At 44.3% G+C, this 27,117-nt stretch overlaps 1 protein-coding gene and 1 long non-coding RNA gene across 2 annotated transcripts in view; one reads left to right on the top strand and one right to left on the bottom strand.

Annotated features, from left to right (window-relative positions):
- The window catches only part of pappaa (pregnancy-associated plasma protein A, pappalysin 1a), a gene marked incomplete at both ends in the record, with an annotated part of 282,732 nt that overhangs the window by 1,378 nt on the left and 254,237 nt on the right, over window positions 1-27,117 (top strand). Inside the window, 1 exon segment of the mRNA XM_080743260.1 lies at window positions 17,042-18,134. Coding sequence (XP_080599386.1) covers window positions 17,042-18,134 — 1,093 coding nt within the window.
- Window positions 1-27,117, bottom strand: part of LOC308299483 — a 711,129-nt gene that overhangs the window by 645,311 nt on the left and 38,701 nt on the right. The gene's annotated exons all lie outside the window — the stretch shown is intronic.

Raw genomic sequence — 27,117 nt, 5'->3', positions numbered from 1 at the left:
AGCATGGAGGAGGGAGGGAGGGATAGGGAGGCATGAATAAACCGAACGGCCGCTGTGATATTCGTTTATTATTCCAGTGGTTTTCAACCAGTGGTCCGGGGACCACCAGTGGTCATTGGGGTTCCTCAAGGTGGTCCCCCAGCTTAAATTATGTAGCCTAGAGTTCATCATAACCAAATGGACGCGTCCCTTATACATATTTAGCTATTGGAAGTGTAATTGAAAAATGATGAAACGGGTCCATTTGGTTTCATGTTACGCTATCAAGAGTTAAAATTATGCCTATTGATGTTAAACATATGTAATAGCCTAGCCTACTTGATTTAAAAGAAGTCTAAACAATTAAATAAATGTTTATTTTAGTCAACGTTTGCCTGTAGGCTTGATCTATTCTCTCCTATATGGCACCAATACAGCATGGAATTGTGGACAAAAATCGTATCCAAGTCTTGGGTCTGAGAGGCTAAAAATCTCATCAAACGGTGGTCCGCGGGGCCGCGGCTCAAAATGCCGAATAAATAACGGTCCTTGTGATGTGAAAAAGGCTTGAAAACCACCGGTTTATACCGCATCATTTGATTGGCGGGCTGATGTCACTTGACTGTGCGTAAAATATGTCATTTCTATGAACCGCCGACTATAGTGCTGCTGCTAGTGCTGCTCGGGGCTCGGCTTTTGCTTGGCTATTTTAAAACTATGATGTAATGGTCCCCAAACTTTGAAAGTGAGCACGTCACCACCACCACCACCACCACCACCACCGCCGCCGAAGCAACGAAAGCGAGAGGGGTTTGTTATTATGGAGAGGAGGAGAGAGGTGTCCACGGAGGCGTTAATTTGGGTATGGCAAGCTATGGCTGCTGCCATGCCTTGGTTGGCTACAGGGGAAATAATAAAAATGTACTGTAATAATCGTGCCTGTTGCTAAGGTATGGCAACATGACTGGTCCTCGCGCGCGTGCAAGACACCAGTCGTGTTGCCATACCTTAGATTTTTCTGAACTGACGCCGCTGGCAGCGCGCGTGAAATGCATGCCGCAATGTTTGAGTGTCTCCCCCCAGAAAAAAAACGACACATTTGGATTGGATCTCCTTTAAACGCTATGTCACCGATGAGCCCTTATTGCTCCCGCAGGAGGAAAGGCTCAGGCTGTGCATCCTCTCTTCTGTAGTAAAAATAAAACAATACCGTTTCGCTACTCACCAAAACAAAGACGACAGCATACTTATCTTAGTGGGAACACACTCACGTCTAAACCTACACTTTTTTTTGCCATAAAATATTAAAATATAAAAATATTTCACAGGAAGCCAAATCTGGTCAATGAAAATTTCTATTGACAAGATCTGTAGAGGGCGATGCGGAGTATAGTTAAAACTTCCATTGAAATAATATTCTTTTCTGGCCAAAAAGGTGTATTTTAGACGTGAGGTGAGGGGGCTCCGAGTCTTCCCACCAAGGAAAGTAGGCTTACAACATCTTAGAACCGTCTTTGTTTTGTTGAGTAGCCTAAAAAGTGTATTTATTATTTGTAGCCTACTACAGACGGTAGAGGCTGAGCAAGCGGGGGATACCGCGGTGTGTGAGCGCGCAACGCACTCGATGACATAGCGGAGAACTCCTTCCAGAGGCGTCAATTGGGTATGGCAAGCTATGGCAGCTGCCATACCTATCTATGGCTACAGGGGGAAATGACATTTACTTTTCATCGTGCCTGTTGCTAAATTATGGCAACCTGACTGTTGTCTTGTACGCGCGCGAGGGCGCGCGTACAAGACACCAGTCATATTGCCATACCTTAGCCTTTTCTGAATTGACGCCACTGACTCCTTCTAACTCTCTGGACTGGAGCAGAGCTAGATAGATTGGCTACTGGATTTACGTTCGAACTCCAGTGTTTAATCCCCCCCCCCCCCCCCCCCCCCTTGAATAACGCTGAATTAAGCCTATCATTTATACTTTAATGGTGCCGCTTTGTCAGTTTGTAGATCAGTTGGTTTGTTTGGTTAAACGACACAACCAACACACACACACACGAGACGACTTCAAGGGAGATAACCTAAATTACCCATTGCCTACAGCTGCTGCGTTTCACAACACAAACCGCGGCGACGCGGGTATTCGGCGATAGCCTTCTACTACTAATGGGTGACGACGTTGCCGTTTTCCAAAAAAAGAAATAGAGAGAGGGAGAAAAAAAACATAAATGTGAGCATGCATTATAGGTTATTTAGCCGTTATCCTAAGGACAGACGGTATAGTCAAAACTAACGCGCGACAGTGACAGTAGCCTGCTTGCTTGCGAAGCGGAGCGTATGCAGTCTAGTCCGTGAGTAGTGACTAGTCGTTTGTTTACACACAATGTATAGTAGCCTAGACGTAGTCTGGGAACACTTTTTACCCCCTCCTTCCAGTTGCAACCTTGCCACGAGGAGCACATTATGTCCTTTAGTAGCCTATATAGCTATATTTGACAAAGTATAGCCTACTACTGCATCATCATCATCATCATCATCATCTCTATCTATTGTGACCTAGTAGAAGCCATGCACCACTGGGGGCAGACCTCCATTCAGAAACACCCCCACATAGAAACATCCCCATTCAGAAATACCCCCACTGAGGTTAGGGTTTAGGTTAGGTTTAGGTGACACCTCCATTTAGAATAATGGAAGTCAATCTTCTGAATGGCAATGTTTCTGAATGGAGATGTACCGCTGTTAGTTGTACAGTGGGTCACTAGCACTTTCGCCTAGGAAATATTCGCCTACACGCATTTGGTCCTTTCGCCTGGCATTTTCGCCGTGGAGGAGAGTCTTTTCACCTACCTGTCTGAGCCATTTCACCTACCCTCAATTCTGCTGTCAGACTGTCCATGTTTGCATATTATCTCTTTGTCATTTAAATATCATAGTGACTGTGACAGTGGTGTCAAGTGAATCTAACAGTTTATTTGACATTCATTATTTACATCACATTTTATTCCTAAAAGAAATGGCAAATTGTTTTTTTATGCCTGTTGACAGGCAAGGTTGTTTAGATGTAGCAAATATCTATATATAGGCTAATAGCCTACATATAGGTCTATATTTTGTATAGCCTAATGTTAAAACAATAGGTTATAGGCCTACAATACCACTGTCACAGTCACTATAAATGACAAAGAGATAATATGCAAACATGGACAGTCTGACAGCAGAATTGAGGGTAGGCGAAATGGCTCAGACAGGTAGGTGAAAAGACTCCTCCATGGCGAAAATGCCAGGCGAAAGGACCAAATGCGTGTAGGCGAATATTTCCTAGGCGAATATGCCTGACACCGTACAGTGTAGGTCTATCTGCTCTACATCTGTTTCTTCTGGCTGCCGACAGGGAGCGTTGCACACACTACTAGACTCACTGCTTTGCCAGTAGCCTGCCTGCTCCCAGTGCAGCTGGGCTGCTTTGAACTCAACTGAACTGAGGTTTCCTGTGTGTCACTTTATTAAGTGACTGGCAGAGACCATTACATAGAGAGGCTTACACCGGGGTTTCTATCCTTCTTGTAGCCTTTCCCCCCCCCCTCCTCCAAACACACACTCACACTCAGGGGTGTCACACCAAATTCTGGGCCCTGGGTACAAGGATTCACTGCGGCCCCCCCATGAATGTTCTTCATAGGGGAGGGGGTTTAACCCATTTAGACTGGAAACGCATTATTTTGGAAACGCACACATTTTAACGACTTTTAAAAAAAAATAGCAGATCTACAAGCTCACAGCGCGGCACTCGGTGCCGTGCTGTGAGCTTGTAGATCTGCTATTTTTCAATCACTAAAGTATAAAATAATTAAGGACCCCTCCATCTTGGGCCCTAGTAACTCAGTCCCACTTTTCCCCCCATTGTGACGCCCCTGTGTATGTGTGTGATGAGCGTGTCCCACAAACTGGCACTAAGAAGCCAATCAGTCAGTGTTGCCAGACGTACAATAATTATCGTATTTGTACGATAATTTGACCCTCTGTACGATGTACGATCAATAATTCCAAAAATCCCCAAATGTACGATAATTTCGGCATATCATCAAAAAGAGCGTGAATTCACTATTTTCCCTGGCTGCTGATCTGGGATCTGGTTTGGCTTCTCAAAATAAGCCAGGAAATCAGTCAATCTGACCCTAGATCTGTACTTGGAGGCATTAAAAACACTGGTTGCATCTTTCCAGACCAGTTTCAGGCTTTTATTTGTGTAAGCTCCAAGAAGTTGCCTGCCTCCACACAGCATATCTGATGCGTTTTTGTCACGCAGGAGTCTAAAACGAGGTCGTTTCTTACACTAAAGACGCATTTTTTGGTGAAATTACGTTTTTACGCGAGTGATTTCTCTTTTTTGGCCGTGTACGATAGTTTTATGTCAAATACGATAATTCTGAGCCTCCGGTACGATAATTCAACATTTCCCATCTGGTAACACTGCAATCAGTAGTCTGCAGTTGAACTCGGGTCAGCGTGAGCCATACACTTTGTAAAGTAATGTACATGATTACAATTAAGGTGGCCGTCAACTTGGGCATGTTATGTCCATGTCCTGTTTAGGGCTGTCACTATTATGACATTTGACATGACGATTATTTGTCCCTCAAAATATTGCGATTAACGATTCAATTGTGTTTTTGTCAATGACAATTACATTTCTGTTTGGCTTTTAGGCTTTGAAGTTGCACATGGTAGATATGACGCATAACCTAAATATATACAGAGAAATTACTGACATTTGACAACTATACTTAAAAAAGAACATTGATAGTGGAAATAGCCGATCTACAAGCTCACAACGCGTCGCGATGCGACGCGTTGTGAGCTTGTAGATCTGCTATTTCCACTATTTTTGACTTTTTTTTAATATATGAACTTTTTTCAACATGGAAACGATTATGACGATTATGAAAAATAATCACGATTATGTCAAATAATCACGATTAGGCGATTATGTAATAATTGTGACAGCCCTAGTCCTGTTCCTACTCCCCTCCATGTGTCTACGGCATTGCGTTTACAGTAACGGGCCGGGGAAAGACCCTTTGAGAACCAACAATACCATCATCAAGCATGCTGCCTAATCTTTTAAATCCAACTCAGGCCACAAAAGGCTCCCAACAATCCCGGGGCCTCTAACAAACAGCCCTATCCCATTGTTTTGATCCAGAACTGTGGGTTGTTTTGCTACAGCTGTTTTTCCCCCACTGTGTTGTTGTTTAGACCGCTGCTATTTCTGTTTATTTAATTATTTCCTCCCTGAGCATAGCTAGCTATAATCATTTCACAATTTGACAAGTAAGAGATCGAATAGTATTCAACAAGACAGAGACGGCACAGCTAAACCGCACATTTAGGCACATACAGTACACACACAACTGTCATGACATTGTTCATGAGTTTTGGTGGCTTGTATAGTATCTGAAGACTGCCATGTTGATATTCTTCATTGAGAAAAAAAAGAACTAATCTTCTCCAGTCTATGCTGCCCCGAGTTGCCTGCTCTGTTGTTGCATGCTTGGCTCATTCTGATGCCCTCCTGTTTGTCAAAGCTTTGGGGTTTTGGGCCACACATTCATTCTGTAGTTAGAATGTTTAGTAGTGCTACTACTGATTAACAATGCATGATTGTGTAGGGCAGTGGTTCTCAAACCTTTTATTTTCAAGCACCCCCATAACTCTGAGATTGTCCAAATGCAACCAAATTGCCCCGTAAGGGTCCATTTGGTTCCATTTGGACACTCTCAGAGTTACAGACCTGTAAGGCCCCATTTGGAACCCCCTCAAGGAACCAAGACCATGGGCCCCACTTTCATAACAACTGGTGTAGAGTAGACTGGCTGATTTCTGTTAAACAATATGGGTTGGAACTTGGTTCATCATGTATTTGCTTACTGAGTAAAAAAAACGGGGAGTGACATCATGCGTCACGTGATTCAGAATAACACAGGATTAGTGATCTTGAGAATGACACGTGCACAAAGGGAGCAAACAGGTTGAGAGTAGTAAACATGGACACTGTCTGCAGTATATGTTACACAAAGTGTCTGGCATCAGACAGGCCCCAGGGTTCAGTCCGCTGCCCCCACCACGTATCCTGGGGAAAATTCCTTGGAGCAAGACCCTGGACCCTAACCTATACTCCCCTTGACAGAAATTTGAATCACCTTATGAGCCAATACAAGAGTTGTTTTCCCTGGCTGTAGGGATGGTAATGCTTCAGCTATTCTTTGGTTGTACGTCGGTATCGTGTGCCAAAAATAGTGTCAGAGATCTGCAAGCTCACAACATGTCACGCTGTGACGCGCGTCGCAAGCTTGCAGTGAACTTGTAAAGCTTGTGGATTTGGTATTTTGGGTACAACAAAGTATTTAACCCAAGTAGGTGAACCTGAAACGGGAAGTCTTGTCTTGAGTAAGCATTGCTCCTCCCTTGTAAGTCATTCTGTATCTGGATTAAAACAAAAGCAAACTTTGAAATGTTAAACAGAGGAAGATTTTCTCAAGTGCAAATCGGCATGTTTCTTGATTTGTCGTGGGAGAAAGTGTTAATTGAAGTTGACTGAAAACTTCGGCCCAGGCTGACCCCCCGGCTGGGGTTTGCACATGCATACACAAACAAACACACGCACGCACGCGCGCGCACACACACACACGCAGACTCACAGACACTGGTGCGCGGGCTGCCGGGCTCACACGCACGTGCACACAATCAGAACATCGGGTTCTGTGTTCAAATGTTATGCAAACTTTTTTGTGCCCTATTAGCCCGTTGCATCCGGGTCATGTTGGACTGTCCCGCATCGAAAGGGAGAGGAAAATAAATCACAAGAGGAACAGAGGCGCTCTTCCATGACCTGCTGGGGACAATTATGTGCACACATTGGCAGATATGAGCTCTGATAACAGCAGTGGTACATTTATGATGCTGAACTTGAATGCCTCTCGCTCCAGCATTTTAGTTGACGAAGGATATTATTTTTAAAAAGCGTAATATGAACCTGAATCCTTCATCTTAGTAGGTTCTTAACCGATTGAGACCTACGTTGAGTTCTACGAATCCCCTTCTAAAATCATTATTTCTCACACTTTTCTCAATTTTTCATAAAAATAGCATTGCACAAGATCGTGACCTTGCATATCTGCTATTTTTGAATAGCCAACGCTGAAAACTAAAATTACCCAGATACTTTCCTGGTTTAAATGGTTCTAAAGCACCATTACAGTAGGGCTTGGCATTATGTTGATATTATAAAGTATGAGACTCCTTTTCTTTTTTAAAAGATAAAATCTATATACTTTCATCCCAATACAGTATATATTTCATCACATCATCAACTTATTCGGCCAGAAATATTCTTATGACATTTGATTTTGAAATAATCATAAAACACCTGGGAAAGTTTTGGGAACTGGCAAAAACACAGGTGACACAAGCCCGATCCTTATACTAAGTTAACCGCCTCAATTGCATCCAACTCAATCCTAGATGTGTTCTCTGTGACCATGCAGGGGACTGCCCATAAGTCCGAAGGTTCATTAGTCCGAATTTAGTTAGGGTTACTGAGGTTAGGGTTGGGGTTAGAGTTAGGCATAGTATTCTTAACAAATTCGGACTAATGAACCTTCGGACTAATGAACCTTCGGACCAATGCCACTTGGGAATGCATGTGCTCCCACCCACTTAACGGCATATGTACCTGCTGAACCTGTTGTCAGAGTACCTGCTCGTCTGTTTCTTTTATGCCCATGCAGTATATCGTCGCTGTCGTGCACCTCCATATTCTATATTTGTTTGTGAATTAACGCTGTACGCGATCACACTACACCGCTTCGTGCCGCTGCGAGCTTGCACACCTGCTATTTTTTGAACATTTTTTAGAAAAGGCTTGAAAGTGTTTGAAAAATGTTGATGCAAATCTTCTCTTCTGGGGGGTCCCTGGCACAAAACCTTTTCAAATGGGGGTCCACACTAAAGCTTTAGAACCCAATAGGTGATGTCACTCACGCTCCCTGCGGCAGTCGTTGAGCTTCTCGCCAACAAGCTTCTTGAAAGTTGAAAGTTTTCAAAAACCTTCAAAGAGAAACATAATAATAATCTGAGAAATCCAAGAAAATAGTAAATTAATTAGTGTAAATAAATAGCCTACAATCTACAATCTCACAACATGTGAGTTTGTTCATCATAGTCATACGACACATTAAAATAGGGCCTAAGTCAGTGGTTCTCTAAGAGGGACTCTGTGGGTTCTAAATTGACCCTTGTACGTCTGTAACTCTGACAGTGTACAAATGGACCCTAACAGGTCCATTTGGTTCCATCTGTACTCTGTCACAGTTAAGGGGAGACCTTGACATTTGAAAGTCTGACAAACACTGGCTTAAGTGACGAACAATGCATCATGATATCAATCGAGCAGGTTTCCATTCTGACTGGGTGTCTGGGAAAGTGTCGTTCTTAAACTACCGTCACCTTTGCCTCCAGCACATTATGCCCTTCCTACTGTGTTGGTATGTTGTGATAAGTGCGTTATAAAATGCCACAAAATCCCCATTTGAGTCATTAAATTTAATGAGGGTGTTTCAAGTGCTGGCACGGTTTAAAGAGTAAGTTACAGAGTAAGTGGTAGCAATTTATGTTATCTGACATTCATAAAAGCTGATTGTTCCTTTATATGGCTGAGACGAGAAGATTTGGATTAGCTGCTTTATGGGGTTAGTGGCGAAACCCGCCTGGAACAGTTGGAGGCAGTTTTCAAATGAAACTTGTGACAGTTCATTCAGCGCCCTATTATTTATAGCATTTTCATTGCTTAAGTAAATTGTTTGTTGGAATGAATCAAACATGACAGTTTGGTCCTAGGCCTACAGTTAAGTAGTTCTGGAGAGGTGAGAAGGCTCCATATTAAGCACTTAAGCAGGCCGCGTATACCTTTGTTGTACAATGAATAGCAGATCTACTCTAGCTCAGTGGTCCTCAACCTTTTCAGTCCTCGACCCTCAAAATAATCATGTTTTAGCTGGGGACCCCCCACCTTGCACAAGCACTTGGAATTGCAGGAGTTGGCATTACATTTAGTTTGACTCGATCTATTCCATTGTCACAATTTTCACAATTCTGGCAATATTTGACAATTTGACCAGTGTTTGACCAGAGGTACTAAAAATGTCTTTAAAGTCCTTAAATTGTCACTTACCATGTATACACTGTAATACACTATTACACTGTATGTTGGTCCGTTTACTGTTGAGCGAGAAAACAATGTTTTTGACTTTTAGCTACATTTAGCTAATCATCTGGGGACCCCTCAAAATAATTTGGGGACCCCCCTGGGGGTCCCGACCCACAGGTTGAGAACCACTGCTCTAGCTCACAACGCATCGCAAACACAATGTGAGCTTGTAGAAGATGCCTTGTTGTCAATCATTTTGAAAAAAAAAAATGGTGTGGCGCGTTTCGAATTTTCTTTTAATTGTTTGAAAATCTTTGAAATGTCTTGACAGTTTTCGGCCTCTAATGACATGGACAGCATAGGGATGACAGGTTCAAAGTGGTTAATCAATACACCATGTTTCGACGGTCGAGGTCCCTGACTTAAAGTATCAGTGGAATTTTCCAGTGTCTCTTTAGGGCTGTGCGCGCGTCACTTTTGTCCTCCGACAGTATACACAGCACCTTTCCCTGACCCCCTCAAAGCCGGAACAGTTCAAACGTAAACGAAAAGTCCACTTTTATCAGGTACCTACCTCTGACATTTTTCTTTCTGTTTTTCTTTTCATGCTTTTCCCCTCCCCTGTATTTTCCTTTTCCTTGTGGGAAAGACAAATGGCAAGTGCAAGCAAGGTTGCCTTTGAACTTGACAGCTCTTTAACTGTAGTGTGTAGTATGCAAATACCGAGGTGTTACATGCGTTTGTGTATGTATTAGGGCTGCACGTGCGCAACAGCGTTTCACTTTGTCTGCAAATTATACGCAAGCGTGCAGGAGTGTGTGTGTGTGTGCATGTCTGTGTCTGTGTGTGTGTGTGTGCCTGCGTGCTTGGCTGCTGTGACCACCCAGCCACAGTCCACACACACACAGTAAAAATCCTCAGTCAAAGGACCAGTGAAGGGTTCGTTCGGGTCCCATTCTCTTTTTTTACACCCTCGGAGCTAAATTATCACCCAGGATTTTCTACTATGCAGGCAGGGTCTGGAAAAGTGTACTGTGTTAGATTAATTGAGCATGGCAGAATTATGACAGCTGTTTACACTAGGAGCCCTACGAACATTTTAGCGCACCTTTTAGCCTTGAGTGCACTAGCTGACAGATGGGGAGCCTCCACCCCTCCCCTTCCACTAGTAGTGGAAAGCCTGAAAACGTCATCCACCAACGGACTGACCTTGTTGCTGAACCCGCCAGCCTTCGCCTCTTTGAAGATTACGCCATTAGAATATCCAGCTAATGAGTGCATATTGGCGTTTGCATCCCATTAGGAAGCGGTCACGTTTGCTAGAGATCTGTGAGGGGGGGAAAACCCCATTATAAGCCCCGATTCCTACTTCGTCGCACGACCGTTTTGTGTGTGCTTGGGAATCGGCCGACCTGCAAGCTCACACAACGTGTCACGGATGCGCCGCGTCTGCTTTTTTTATTGGGCGTTGGATCCCGTCGTGCGACGGGGCATATTCCGTACATTAGGCATTATAGCCTGACAACTGTAACACAGTGAGCCTGGAGATAACGTGAGCAGTGGCGTCAGTTCAGAAAAAGCTAAGGTATGGCAACATGACTGAAGGCGCGCGTGCAAGACACCAGTCATGTTGCCATACCTTAGCAACAGGCATGATACATTTATTTCCCCCGTTTCTACGGTTTCTTGGGCTGGATATGGCAGCCTGGAATGGTTGTTCAAGTGCAGCAACAATAATGCATTGCACCTGTGCAGCTGACCTGCGGAACCTGGGAATATACCATTTTGTCAAGATGGGGAGAATATAATTATAATACCTTGTTAAAGTGACCATTTTTTATTTAAATGTTGCATTTGTAGTTATTTTACTGTAATTTAACAACATATAAAAACAGCGCAGATAGCCAGACACATTCATGAATTTATATTTAAAAGTAACTTTTATTTTCCCACCTGGACCCAGGGTATGGCAGCTGCATACCCCTGCCATACCCAATTGACGCCCCTGAACGTGAGAGGCAGTGGTTGGACGGTCACCTTGATAATCTGCAATTATGATTTTCGACCGCGCTTATCTTGTTGTTTGTTCAATAGCGGTCTCCCTGTCTGTTTTAGTAAACAGAGTAATATTATAACTAGTCCTGTGCCCCGGGATGTGCGATGAGGGATTGAATGTAGGAGTCTCAGAAGTAACGTTGGAGAACCCAGACCGGTGCCTGTTGGGCAGAATAGTCACCATCGATGTCCAGTTGTGCAATACCCGTTGTATCCGTCTGGCACTCTTTTATGCCCATTTATGGTGTTCCGTGTCCAGGCCAGTCTGTGATGTCATCTCCAAATTTGGGCACTGTAGTGATGTCAGTCGGTGATGTCAGTTGGGCTCTGTTGATGTCAGTTGGGCAAAATATGGGTCAGGAATACAAAAGTTGAAAGTATATATTGTGTAAGTCCATTCAAGGTGGTGGTAAAAGAAGCGTATATTATGACCACACCGTTAAGGGATATTTTGTGTCAAATTATGAGGCATTTGATAGGATAGGAGAGGATATGGTAATAGTATGGTGGATAATTAAAGAAGTTCTCTGTAAACAATATCAGTTTTATCAGGTTTATGGTAGTATGGTACTTGTAAAGGGAGACCCTGTCTTCAGGGCAGTCATAGTTGAATGGTTCGATGCCGCCTGAGAAACAGAAGGTGCCAGGTTCAATTCCCAGCCCCAGGATATGTGTAGAGGTGTCCATGAGCAAGACAGTTCACCCCTAACTGCCCCCCCCCCCCAGGAAGGTCCTCGATGCGCGTCCCACTGGAAGGAGACCCCGTGCGGCAGACCAAAGACCAGATGGAGGGATTATATCTCCAAACTGGCTTTGGAACGCCTCGGTATACTCCCTGAGGGAGTGGAGGAAGTTGCTCGGGAAATCTGGAGGTCTCAGTTGGAACTGTTTACCCTCGCGACCCGTCAACTAGTCATGTGACGGTTAGATTTTTTTTAAACCAGTTCGGTAATTAATTAAAAACCGGACCGAACCGGTAATACCGGATGTTGACCACTTGGGGGCGCAGATAGAAGCGGACACATTTATGGTGCCGATTTAGCCATAAATTATAACTCTTGTAGAGCACTAGAGCACTTTTACAGTGTCCTCATAATCAACAGCCACCTGTTATTTTATATACATCTATATGGATCTTCTCAGTGTATGCTAGCCTAGCATACATGCTAGGCTAGCTTGCTTCCTCAGTGTTGTAGTATAGCCAATAAAGGTTATTTGACCACGTTCACCCCGACGTTAATCGTCGCTATTGTTGTAAAGACGCATTGAAGACCTGTGGCTTCTAACACGTCCAATGTCCACCACATCTATAAACAATAGCGTGTGTATCCAGTTGTTATTGAATGAAGAGGACGGGGAGAGGAGGCGGGGTCGCTGTCTGAGCCGTGAGCTGTCAACAGTAGCAGATCTGCGCTCCACTATAGACTCACTCATATACACAAACATAATAAATACAATTTAATGCTGTCGGAAAATACACGTGACGCCGCCAGCATACATTTACATTTGTAAGATATATTTTAATTGGATACTTTTCTCTCTTTCTTTTTTTTTTTTTTTTCAACTCGGTTTAGTCGGTATTCATAAACTGAACCGGTATCATCAAGTAATCCGGATCGAACCGGTAAAACCGGAAACCGTCACAACGCTAGTTTCAACCATATACTGACCTATTTAATATTGGATTCAAACAGACCACTAGGGCAGAGTGGTTTTCAAAGTCTGTGACAGGGCACCCTGGGGTGCCGTGACGGCAGTCCAGCGGTGCCGCGAGATAATTTGATAATATTTGGAATTTATTTGGACACTTGAAAAAATATTTAGAATCATTTTTAACTTGTACAAAGTCATTTTCAGTCAGTTCTAACCAAAATTGCTATTATCTCAACGTTTTCCTCGCAACATAATCACTAAAGCCCTGCTTCATCATACAAGACTGTCGCACAAAACTAGTGAAAACAGCCGATCTACAAGCACGTTGTGTGCTTGTAGATCGGCTGTTTTCACTAGTTTAGTACATTCTATAGATGATAAATACAAAACGAACAGTTTTGGACATACAAGGTTTCCACCCGACAACGACGATATGCTATAAATATAAGGTGCTGGAAGTGAAAATTATAATGTAGGGGTGTCTCAGAGACAAAAATGTTTGGGAACCCCTGCACTAGGGGGCGAGCTCAAGTTGTTTGCGATGGCTTTTGAAAACCTTATTCCCATAACTAAGACCATGACAAAGACTGTGCATGCACAATCTTTATGATTTTTGACGTATTCCCTAAACCAGTTTTATGATTTTTGACATATTCCCTAAACCAACCTAGCTAATTGGTGGGGATGTGGGGGGACCCCCTTTACTGATCAAACGCTCTACAGCAGTGGTTCCCGTTCCCAAACCTTTTAGCTCGTGACCCAAAAAAGAAATTAGACTTTTTGCCCTGTACCCAAACTAGTGAAAACAGCAGATCTGCAAGCTTAGTACTGTACGAACGCAGACTTTCACCTGCTTAGATGTTCCTTATAGGGGCTTCTCCAGATACACATTCTGGTCACTTTCACCTCATACATGTCTGGGTACAGTCACAGTAGATTGGAATAAACGCACGCACACACTTGCTTGCAAGCATGTGTACTTATGGCATGCACACACATACACACACGTTTCCCACTCCCCCACGAGCGCTAAACAAACAAACAGTAAGCATTCAGAGATCCCCCTAAAAGACCTTTATGAACTTTGTTACCCCCTTCCCTCCTCCTCCCAAATATCCGATCTACAAACTTGATGTTTGTGTCGCACGTCGTCGTGAGCTTGTAGATCGGCTATTTTTGGCCCCGTGCGACACCAGCGCGCAGCCGAGCATAAATCCGGCTTAAGAAGTGAAAACACATTACCATGCTGAAGCTGACATGCGTGTTCCAAGTGCAACAGGAAAAAGGTGTTTTGGTGCCTCTAGAAAAACACTTTTTTTTTTTTTTTTTGCAGAAAACTAACCTCCTCTCTGACTGCACCGCTGGCGAGGGGGAGGGGGGGGGGGCATTTACATGGAACAGCTTTAACCTATTTAGGCCTAGAATTATTGACTGCTTTAACTATTGAAAAAAAGCAGATATACAAGCTCACAGCGCGGCACCGAGTGTCGCGCTGCGAGCATATATTCAAGTCTTTGAATATATCTATTCAAAAGCGAACATTTGTAACTCAAATATTTGCTTCTGGGGGGTCCCTGGAACAACATACTTTGAGGTGGGAGTCCGCGGCCAAATACCTGTAATTTTGGGGGTCCTTGACAAGAAAAGGTTTGAGAACCACTGATTTAGAGGAAGGATTTAGAAGTCAGGTCAAAGATCGGGTTAAAGATATTGCTCAAAGATTTGCACACATTTTCACGATTTTTCCAAAAATAGCAGATCTACATGCTCGTGCCGCGCTGTGAGCTTGTATATCTGCTATTTTTCAATAGTTAAAGCATAAAATAACAGTTAAAGTGGTTAAAATATAACGCGACTCGGGCGCGTTCCAGGTATTTGAGCGTTAAATGCACTCAATGTTCATGAAACTCCTCTTTGGAGAGGACTTCTACGGGGTCTCCCTCTTAGCTAAACATGCACTTCCACCCAATTTACAGGACAGCGTTCTCCTTATGTTATCAGAGAATGTATCGTATTAGTGGATTTGCTCACTAATCGGGACCACATTGTGCGTCTGCATCTGATAAATGACCAAACAACCCTCGACGCATTTTTCCCCCCCAAAAAATGTTCCAGACTAATCCTTTAGCGTTTTCCATGGTGTTTTGTGTGTGTGTGTGTGTGTATATATATATATATATATATACATATCTCTCGTTGTCGGGTGGAAACCTTGTATCTCCAACTTTCAAATTTGTATGTTTTTTCGCAAAGCAAAGCCCTGCTTCATCATACAAGGCCGTCGCACAAAAGTAGTGAAAACAGCAGGATTCCCCACCGCAGTGCCCGGCCTCGACTCGACCGATACACGGTTTTCCAGAACCGGCACGCTCATTTCCCGGCGCAGCGGGGAGTGCAGTGCCCGGCCTCAACAGACCTCATACGCGGTTTTCTGGAAACGGCGTGAAACAGCTGATCTATAAGCATGTAGATCGGCTGTTTTCACTAGTTTAGTTCATTTTTTTAAATGATGAAAACAAACGGTTATATATATATATATGGGTCTCCTTCAGCTCAAAGTTCACCTCTTCAAGTCTCTGAACTCTGGCGCTATATATATATATATATATATATATATATATATATATATATATATATATATATACACGCTGAATTATATAACTTAACAAATGTTTCGAACTGACATTCACATTAACGACTGGCAAAGGGGTGACTCTAGGCAGACCTCCTGGATGGCCTGTTATTGAAAAGGGAGCTTGAAATTGTGGAGTGAATGTGTCGTTGGGTCGGGGCCAGTACACTGTGGCCCTCCGCCGAGACTAAACTTGAAATGTTAAATAATCCACTCCAGCCGGGAAAGTGTCTAGGTGTCATTTTAGATCAAGGGTCTTCAACAGGGGGTCCTTAGAGTTACTACAGGGGGTCCTCCAAATCTTTGTGTGATAGAATGCACTTGAACCCTAGTGTCCATATTCTGAGAACTTTAGCCAAAAAGAGCAGATCTACAAGCTCACAACGCCTCGCACCGCGAGGTGTTGTGAGCTTGTAGATCGGCTATTTTCGGCAAAGAGGTTTGGTGTAGAGGGGAAAAAGAGCAGACTAAGTACAGAGTGAAAGGTCAAGTTTAAGGTCAAACGATGAAACCATATGGAATCAAAGGTTGTGGGGGTCCCTGCTTCATCTCTCTCTCGACTAAGGGGTCCTTGGCCTGAAAACGTTGAAGACCCCTGCTTTAGATTTTCTCACTGGCTATTCGCAAAATAGCAGATGTACAATTTGGCAGTGCGTCACTTTGTGCCGTGCTGCGATCTTGCACATCTGCTATTCTTAAAAAAATAAAAAATACATTCAAATGTTTTTGTAAGCGTGAGAACTGCAGAATGTAGAAGGTGTTTTTAGAGCGGGCCTCATGCAGGTCTCAGTATGATAACGTAGTATACAAATGAACGAGGGGTGAAATATTTAGTTGGCATGTTACTCTGACTCATGGCTCAGTGTGTTCCCTGACTGAGATCCAGCCTGTTCTTCGCGTGGGGGAACGTCAGAATAATGCTTTCTGTCTCTTCGTCCTCCCTCCTGTCGTCATGGCTTTCTTCATGTGTCTCTTGGTGTCATGCACGCACGCACACATAGTTGCCGGGGACCCAGTCCCTCAAAATGGGAGAGGACCTGTGATGTTCTGCCGCACTTTTTATTTCTGTTTTATCTATTAGTTTGGTCATTAATGTCCAGAGAGGTCTGCTCTGCCGGAAACATCTCGAATAAAAAGTTATGGCCATTTGTATATCACTGTCCCATTGACTCCACTACACAGGAAAATAAATATATATATATAAAAAGAAAAAATCTTCTTTAAGTAGCATGTGAGGGTCAAACTGGGGGGTTTTCATGATTCTGAATCCATTGCATGAAAAACATTCCTTAGGCTAGAAAAAGGACCAACAAAACTGTGAAAAGTGATGACTCATCACTTTTCACAGTCATCACAGTGATGAGTCATGGACCTTAATGACCAACCTAATAGATAAAACAGAAATAAAAAGTGCAGCAGAACATCACAGGCTCAACCCTATTCCTTGAGCTTTTGGGCTTGTGGGTCCCCGACTATAGACTGACCCGTCTTCTCCTCTCTCTCTCTGTCCTCAGGTCTTTATGACAAATGTTTCTACGCCTCCAGCGATCGAGGATGGTTGCTGGGAATCCAGGCGGTCAGCGAACAAGGCAACCGCGACCCTCGGTTCTTTTTCTCCCTCAAAACGGACCGCGCGCACAAAGTGACCTCCATCCACTCCAACGCCCGCTACGTGCCCAACCAGTGGGCGCACCTGGCCGTCACGTACGACGGCGTCTACATGAAACTCTTTGTCAACGGCGCCCAAGTGGGCGTCAGCCGGGAGCAGTCGGGCGACGTTTTCAGTCACCTGACGAAAAAGTGCAAAGTGTTAATGATCGGGGGGAACGCGCTGAATCACAATTACCGAGGCGCGGTGGAAAGGGTGGGTCTCTGGCGGCAGGCCCGGGCGCAGAGGCACATCATCCGGGACATGCACGGCCACGAGGACCCCCAGGACGGCCCCCAGCTCGTCATCCGAGAGACCTTCGAGCACCCGGCGCGAAAGTGGCTGACCGTGAAGGACGGGAGCTTCCCCCAGCCCGAGCAGCAGGCGGAGGGCGGCGGGCGGCCCGGCTTCGTGCACGGCGAGGGCTTCCTCGACACCACCCTGGAGCCCCCGGCGTGCGGCCAGACCGTCTGCGACAACGTGGAGGTCATCCGGAACTACAACGCCCTGTGGACCTTCCGCCGGCCCAAGGTGGTGCGCTACCGCGTCATCAACGTGTGGGACGACGCGCGGCGGAGGCCGACCGTGTCCGACCACCAGATCAGCCTGCAGCACCAGCAGCTCAACGACGCCTTCGGCCCCTACAACATCACCTGGGAGCTGAGCGTGCACAACGTCACCAACTCGTCCCTCCGCAACCGGCTGATACTGGCCAACTGTGACATCAGCAAGGTGGGCGACGACGCCTGCGACCCCGAGTGCAACCACCCGCTCACGGGGTTCGACGCGGGCGACTGCATGTCCGGGCACCGGAGCCGCTGCCCCGACCACAAGCAAGGGAACGGGGTGTGCGACCCCGAGTGCAACTGGGAGAACTTCTTCTACGACTCGGGAGACTGCTGCAACCCCAACATCACCGACGTCACCAAGACGTGCTTCAACCGCTCGTCGCCTCACAAGTAAGATCGCTTTTTCTTTTTTACATGTCTCTTTACATTTGCAATGAAACCACAGCCATGTTTACAGTTTTTGGCGAATAAGACCTGCAGTGGTTGGAGGTGGTCTCCGTGCTCTTCTATGTAGACCAGGGGTCTTCAATGTTTTCAGCCCAAGGACCCCTTAGTTTGAGAGAGAGATGAAGCAGGGACCCCCACAATCATAGATTTCATTGTTTGACAGCATGATCATTAGTGTATTTTGGATTAATGTTAATGTGTGTTTTCAGATATGACCTTTCACTATGTACTTAGTCTGCTCTTTTTCCCCTCTACACCAAAGCGCTTAGCCGAAAATAGCCAATCTACAAGCTCACAACGCCTCGCGCTGCGAGGTGTTGTGTGCTTGTAGATCTGCTATTTTTGGCTAAAGTTCTCAGAATCATAGAGTTTCATTGTTTGACAGCACGATCATCAGTGTATTTTGGATTCATGTTAATGTGTGTTTTCAGATATTTAACCACTTGAACCGTAAATATGCGCTGCGAGGCATTGTGTGCTTGTAGTTCTGCTATTTTTGGCTAAAGTTGTCAGAATATGGACGCTAGGGTTCAAGTGGTTATTATAAAAAAGGGGGGAAAAATAGTCTCTCTCAGACAAAGATTTAGAGGACCCCCAGTAGTAACTCTGAGGACCCCCTAGGGGTCCCAGGCCCCCTGTTGAAGACCCTTGATTTAGACCCTGTGTTCGGGTAGGAGTAACACTAGTGGTTGACAATTGGTTTGACATGAAACTCAAAGTGCAATATCAGGCGTTGCAACGTCTTGGCCTCACTGTTAAGACCTTTGTTTGGATCCCTTGAGTCACACATCTTATGGATTGCGGCTTTAATTCTATAACTGATGCTTGTTTGATATTGTTGAATCATTTTTGGTTCGATACCTTCAAAAAACTGTAATCGTACCCCCGCTGTTTGCATCGCATGTCTGGAGTGAGTCACGCAACAACATATCTTCCCACACTGGTGTCCCTGAAGATAGTTTTATATATCTCTGTCTCTGTCAAGGTGGAAAACTCACATGTCCAAAACTGTTTGTTTTGTATGTATCATTTTTAAAATGATTTAGGCGTTGTGTGCTTGTAGATCAGCTGTTTTCACTACTTTTGTGCGACGGCCATATGATGAAGCAGGGCTTTACTTTGCGAAAAAATGAACAAATTTGAAACTTGGAGATACAAGGTTTCTGCCCGACAGTGACGATATCGTCTCTGTCGGGTGGAACACTCACATGTCCAAAACTGTTTTCGGGATTAACACTTTGTAAGCCACGGGGAGCCCCTTAACACATGGGCGGCCAAGGTTTATAACATTTATAGCTGTTGCTGGTGCCACCATTGACTTACGTTATGTTTTGATGAGCCCCGCAAGCTTCGTGCGTGTGCACGTGCGTGTCCAGAGAAGATTGAGGAGGTACTCCATTTGTTTACAAACGCTCGCGAAACTCGCGGTAAAAAAATCGCGGTAAATTCGCGGTAAAGTGTCGCCGTGAAAACAATCAGCTCTCTGCCTCCATGGGGCTGTTTTTACCTCATTCTCAGATAAAGCCGTTCTTATGTTTCAAAGTAGAATCTAAAGCCATGTAAAATCCTTCCGTGTGGGGAGAGACAGGGGGCTTCCTGCCCTGGCTGGGTGACGTAATGGATTCAGGGCATGCAAAGGGAAGCTGCGGTCTCGAAAAGTTAACTATTTGTTGACTCGTCCCTCGACGATATAACTTCCTGTGGCAGGGTGACATCTAGTGGCCATAACTCGTCCCTGAACGCGTTTGGCTCCCCAAGTGTTAATGTTAAAACCGTAGTATATCGCACATCCCAGCAAGGAGTCTCAGCCACGCCGTACTTTCCCGGACTTTGTCATTAAAACCGGAATAAATGATGTTGATCCGAAAATCGGCGATCGTCTAACCTTCCCTAGTCACCGCTCGTCCATCGGTGGCTCGTGGCTGCTCTGACATGAAACAGAAGTGACTCTCATGGCCTCTCCTTCTTCAGCCTTCCTTCCTCCCACCCACTTGTTGTTTGGACGTTAGCACTAGCAGAGCTGGAGTGCTAGGTGCTAGGCTATCCAAAGTGGACACATCGACTGTTCAGTCACTCCTGGACTATATGCATGGATCGTTATGCGCGCGGATCGCGCACGCGAAACGCACGGGGAGATCGATGCTCGGCCAAAACCACCACTTTATCCCAACGGAGATCGAGAAAATCACGGTGAGCTAATGACCTGAGGGGAAAAAAAAAAGAAAAAACAACGGCGCTGTCCAAGAAGGAGGGGCGGCGGGCTCATGTTTATAAACATAATATTATGTCTCAGATCACAATACAATAATAGAAATTTCACGGCTAATCTACCAACCACCATTCTATTTCGGACGGCAAAGGGTTAAAATAGAAAAACAGCAAAAGTAGCAGATCCACAAACAAGCTCCTTGCACGTTGCTTCATTTTGAGCGTGCAGATCTGTTACTTTTGATGCTTTTGTGTGACGCTGTCATTTCTCACATGGCCCTCTTCTAGCGCCACCATGAGGCCGATTCTTGCAAGACACATGTTTGGACACTGCTCCTACAGATTTTACCCTAAAATCACGCAAAGCGGCACACAGTGTCTCTACAGTCATGTCATCAACATGGATCTGTCCCATTTCCCATATTCCCTCCTGACTGCCTACCATTGCCTTCTAAAGTTTGTGTATGCGACCTGACGGTCGCTTATCTCCCGATTAGGGAGTCTTACTGGTGCTTTTGTGTGATGCTGTAGTGTGATCAAGTAGGGCTTTAATTTTCAAAAAGAAACAATAGAATATGAATATGGAGATGGGAGGTTTCTATCCGACAGCGACAACATCCAGTCCCACCGTCTCCTGACCCTTAGGGCTGCAGCCTGAGTGTAACTCAACCCCCAGGCTGTGTGGCCTGCCGGGGTGTCCTCTGGGGTTGGACCGTCCAACTCAGCCTTGGCCCGGTTCAATCAGTGCCTCACGCCAATGGTTGTACCAAAAGTATCAATACTGCCATTCACATTCAGTGGATTTTCTGTGTTCTGGGGTTTCCTGAATTATTACAAGGTAAATAGGAGGTAGGGACATCACATGACGACAGGGATGCGCCATGAAGCTCACCATGGGTGCCAGTATCACGAGACTATCCACCGTTCTCGGTGGATAGTCTATCCAATCTCGCGATACTTCGGAGACAGAAACGATAATTATTTACTGTTATTATTATTATTTCATTATGCACTGTGCACATTGAAAAGCAAGTGATTGTAAAAATATCTTTGATATATTTTCTTTTATATTCCTGAACAGATTATATGACAAAGGTCTCAGTCGTTCATAAATAGTGTTTCTTCCAGGTTTGTTCATGTCATGTATTTCATCACACTGCGAGTTCTGGCACCCATGGTGAGCTATGGCGCATCCCTGTTGTCACGTGATATACCTACCTCCTATTTACCTTGAATTATTAGGCAGAAAAGTTAAATGATTGGTCCCCCTATTTGATGTCACAGAAGGGCAATCCCGCCCCCTCTCCTCCCAGCCCCTCCCCTCCCCTCCCCTCCCCTCCCCACTCTTTCTCCAGAGGCAATGATTGACAGGCAAAATCCCTCAGGGTATAGCCTCGCGTAGCCAGGCTTACTCATCTCCGAAGAGAAAAGACTGGTGACAATAGAAGGCAGAAAGCGTTCAACTTCCGCCGTAGGAATTTCACCGGAAGCTGTATTTTTTTCACAGTGCTGTGTTCTTGCAAACGTATTCCCTGCACGAAAAACTCTGGTCTACGTCTCCTGCTCCGTCGGTTGCGCTCGCAATAAACGATATACAAACAAAAACATTGATTCAAGCAATGTTACACCTATTACGAGCGAGTTAAGAGCTACAATCTATTTTAGTTTTTTCGCTGGGGAATGTAAACAGACCCGCACCGCATGACGTAACGTCCGTTAAACGCAGACTTCCGCTAGAAATCTTGGAACACACCGGAAGGCATATTGTCTACAGGGTGCTCAGGGTAAGGATCCCATGATTCATGAACAAGCTCCTGTTTCTCCACCAACATGGAGTTGGTGGCCCCAGGGGCAAAAAACACTTTCTCCCCCATTTTATTGTACAGAATTGGTTCCCATATTGGTTTAGCAAAAAACAGTCAGTCCTAATGATCATATTTTACTTTCATTTATTTCTTTTGCCTACAGTCTGAACAAATCCTTTTAGGCAGGAGCCAAACAAATACAACTAGTGGACAGCGTTCTTCTTGGTAGCGAACAGTGGAGCCCAGAAAATCTTTTGTCTACCCCCAAACCCAAATGTTTTTTTGGTAGATTAAAAGCCCTACTTCATCATATAAAAGTGTCGCACAAAAGTAGTGAAAATAGCAGATCTACAAGCACACAACGCCTTGCGGTGCGAGGCGTTGTGTGCTTGTAGATCTGCTATTTTCACTTATATCGTTTTTTAAGATGATGAATACAAAACAAACAGGTTTCTTAATTTTGGACATACAAGGTTTCCACCCGACAATGACGATATATAGACATACCTATCGTAAAAACCCTGTGCCTGCCCTGTATGTCCAAAACCTTTACTTTTGTCAGGAAACGGTCCAAGATGTTTCGGAAATAGTGAACACAGCGGATCTTCAAGCTCACAATGTGTCGCATTGTGTAGATTGTCTATTTTCAGCGACACTCTAGTATGATGAGGTAGAGGGCATTATCCCATTTAGGACTAGGATGATTGACTGCTTCAACTATTGAAAAATAGCAGATATACAAGCTCACAGCGCGGCACCGAGTGCCGCGCTGCGAGCTTGTAGATCTGCTATTTTTGAAAAATCATGATTTATTTTACAAGTCTTTCAATATATCTACTTAAAAGCGAACATTTGTAAATCAAATATTTGCTTCTGGGTGGTCCCTGGAACAACGTATTTTGAGATGGGAGTCCGTGGCCAAATACCTGTAATTCTGGGGGTCCTTGACATGAAAAAGTTTGAGAACAGCATGATTTAGAGGAAGGATTTAGAAGTCGGGTCAAAGATCGGGTCAAAGATATTCAAAGACTTGCACTCATTTTCACGATTTTTCAAAAATAGCAGATCTACAAGGTCGCAGCGCGGCACTCGGTGCCGCGCTGTGAGCTTGTATATCTGCTATTTTTCAATAACTTAAAGCATAAAATAATGGTTAAAGTGGTTAAAATCTAACGCGACTCGGGCGCGTTCCATTTATTTGAGAGTTAAACTAGGAGATACAAGGTTTTCTGCCCCGACAGCAACAAGATATACCTCCAAAGGAGAGGTGGGGTACTCCTGGAGAAATCCTCACCGCTCTCAAAACACGATCAAATATGAAATCATGTTACAGATTGTTCAAAGAATGTTGGTTGTTTATATGATTACCAAGCGTTGCCGACACATCCTTCCAGAAGGGTGTTTTTTTGTTATTTTCTTTTTTGATGGGCTGACTTTAACCCATTTAGGTCTAGCATTATTGAATGCTTTAACCAGTGAAAAAAGCAGATATATGCCGCGCTGCGAGCTTGTAGATCTGCTATTTTTGAAAAAGTCGTGAAAATGTGTGCAAATCTTTGAATATATGTACTTTCAAAGTGAACGTTTGTAATTCAAATTTTGCTTCTGGATGGTCCCTGGAACTAAATATTTTGAGACTGGGGTCCGTGGCCAAATACATATCAGTTTGGGGGTCCTTCACATGAAAAGGTTTGAGAACCACTGACACAGTAGACTCTCAAGAACAGACTAACTGAGCTCCAGTTAAGTGAAAAGGACCTTTTCTTTGACGATGGCTAGCCATATTGCTGACATAGAAACATAGGTTTTTCAAAAAACCTTAGAAGGATTCAAAAGAAACTTATAGAATCGGGTCAAAATTCTAATTTTCACAATTTTTCAAAATAGCAGATCTACAAGCTCGCAGCGCGGCACTCGGTGCCGTGCTGTGAACTTGTATATCTGCTATTTTTCAATAGTTAAAGCACAAAATAATAATGCAACATAATGTGTACCCGTTCTGAATGGGTTTAAGCAGAAGAGACAATGAGAAAAGGACAAGAGATTAATTTCCTACAAATGTGGCGTCCATCTCCAGAGAGGAGAATGTTTTCTTCCTTGCACCGCAACACAGCGTGATTGAAAGCTGGCAAGTGGACTTTATAATTTATTAGAGGGGTTTTTCTGTCAGGGACCTTGAAAGGCATTCAGTAGTATGATTGTTTGTTACTTGGCGCAACTGGAGCTCAACACAGTAGACTGAGACATTTTGTGGCCATTGTAGGGGGTCCATGTGGTTATACGCCAGGGAAAAACGAGAAGGGAAAAAAAAAAGAAGAAGAAAAAAGAAACACAATTGACCAAAACTCGAATGCTTGTCGAGGTTTTTGGATGCTGTCATGGCGGAGAAAAAAAGAAAACTGGGGGGAAAAGGACTAAAAAGACCTTGTAGGGGTCTATTGTACGAGATTACTGGTGTATTTCTGGTGTGTTTCCTTCCCCCTAATCAAGGACACATGTCAGTTTTTTGACCATAGTAAAGCTATAAGCGGGCCGTGTCTTTTGGCGACGTTCGGTTGTTTAAAACGGTTGTTAAATATGGCCTCTGTCGGGCGGAATGCCCGAAACTGTTACTTTGTCAGGATTAAAAAAAAACGGCAAAGGTGGCGCCGCGTTTTTGAGCTGGGGATCCGCTATACTTTTGATGCTGTTGTGTGACGTTGTAGTACAGGGGTCTTCAACGTTTTCAGGCCAAGGACCCCTTAGTTGAGAGAGAGACATGAAACAGGGACCCCTCACAACCTTTTCATAGATTCCATATAGTTTCATTGTTTGACAGCACAATCATCTGTGGATTTTGGATTCATGTCAATTTGTATGTTCAGATATTTAACCACTTGAATCGTCAATACTTAAAAATAGCTGATCTACAAGCTTATAACGCCTCGCAGCGTGAGGCGTTGTGAGCTTGTAGATCTGCTATTTTTGGCTAAAGTTCTCCGAATATGGACGCTAGGGTTCACGTGGTTAATATAAAGAAGGAGGGGGGGAAAACATTCTATTACACAAAGATTTGGAGGACCCCCTGTCGTAACTCTGAGGACCACCAAGGGGTATCAATTATGCTTGCATGTAGATAAGCTATTTTTGAACGGGTGAAGTAGAAGAAAATGGGGCTTAATGGATTTTTTTTGTAGTACGACAAAAGTAATTTGTAACTTAAAATGTTTAAATAATCGTAGTGGGGTAAAAAAAAAGTGCAATATTTGCCTCTGAGATGTACTGTAAAAAAGTATGCACTCAAGTATTGTACAAGTATATCAAATATGTAATTTAAGTACAAATTCTACAGTACTCGAGTAAACGTACATTTTTGTTACTGTCCACAACTGACCATTACTAGTCCATTCATCATCAAGTGTGGTTCAATTCTGGTTTTGGCACCAGCTACAAATTGCAATCGGGGCAGAAACCTTGTATCTGCATTTGTTTTATTTACATTCTTTCTTAACCCATTTAGACCTGAACACATTATGACGCAATATTTTATGCTTTAACTATTGAAAAATAGCAGATATACAAGCTCACAGCGCGGCACCGAGTGCCGCGCTGCGAGCTTGTAGATCTGCTATTTTTTTTAAAGTCGTGAAAATGTGTGCTAATCTTGGAATATATGTATTTTCAAAGCGAACGTTTGTAACTCAAATTTTGCTTCTGGGTGGTCCCTGGAACTAAATATTTTGAAATGGGGGTCCGTGGCCAAATAAATATCATTTTGGGGGTCCTTCACATGAAAAGGTTTGAGCACCACTGACATAGTAGTCTCTCAAGAACAGACTAACTGAGCTCCAGTCAAGTGAAAAGGACCTTTTCTTTGACGATGGCTGGCCAGATTGCTGACATAGAAACATATTTATTTTCCAAAAATCTCAGACCGATTCAAAAGACACTTATGTAATCGGGTCAAAAATCTAATTTTCACGATTTTTCAAAAATAGCAGATCTACAAGCTCGTGTGAGCTTGTATATCTGCTATTTTTTTTACATTTAAAGCATAAAATATTGCGTCATAATGGGTTCAGGCCTAAATGCCCCACGGCAACGAATATCAGAAACTCCCTCCTCCCAGACATATGAATGATGGTCTTGTGAAGGATATGAGAGAGAGAGAGAGAGAGAGGGAGAGAGGGAGAGAGAGAGAGAGAGGGAGAGAGGGAGAGAGGGAGAGAGGGAGAGAGGAGGGAGAGAGGGAGAGAGGGAGAGAGGGGGGAGAGAGGAGGAAAAAAAATAATTTCGAAAGTCACAAGAAGAAAAAAAAATCACACCCGTGTGAACTGAGCGGTGGTCGTGGGGAGGGGGGGGGGGGTGCCTGTGTGTGTGTGTGTGTGTGTGTGTGTGTGTGTGTGTGTGTGTGTGTGTGTGTGTGTGTGTGAGAGAGAGAGTATTGCAGTTGATGCTCAGACTAGACTCAACATCACCCTCTCTGGTCACTGAGTGGTAGTTCAGGCTACATACACACACGGACGGATACATACACGGATACACACACGGCCATGCTATGGAGCGGTCTACCACCGCTCAAAAATATGAGATAAGCTCCCCAAGTGGTTGCTTATTTTGCTTTGATTATGGTATGTCTGGGGAGACTTCGCGGAGAGAAGGGCCGCACACTACAAACATTTCCAAATTCCTCCATAATTGTGGAATTCTGGATGAACAATGTGCCACATATGCAGAGCCGAAACAATGGTTGTGAGGTCTCTCGCGTTTATTTTTCTAGCCTTCACGCGGCAAGCCTGTTACCACTTAACGTGTAGTTGTATTTAGGAATCTGGCTGGCAGGGGATGCGGAGCTCTAGAGCATGCATGCGCGCCCAGGGGTGTCGCACCAAATTCTGGGCCCTGGGTACAAGGATTCACTGCTGGCCCCCCCA

The sequence above is a fragment of the Nannobrachium achirus genome, assembly GCF_963921795.1.
Source record: "Nannobrachium achirus genome assembly, chromosome: 15".
In the NCBI taxonomy this organism is placed as follows: Eukaryota; Metazoa; Chordata; class Actinopteri; order Myctophiformes; family Myctophidae; genus Nannobrachium; species Nannobrachium achirus.
This window is presented reverse-complemented; position numbering and strand designations above follow the sequence as displayed.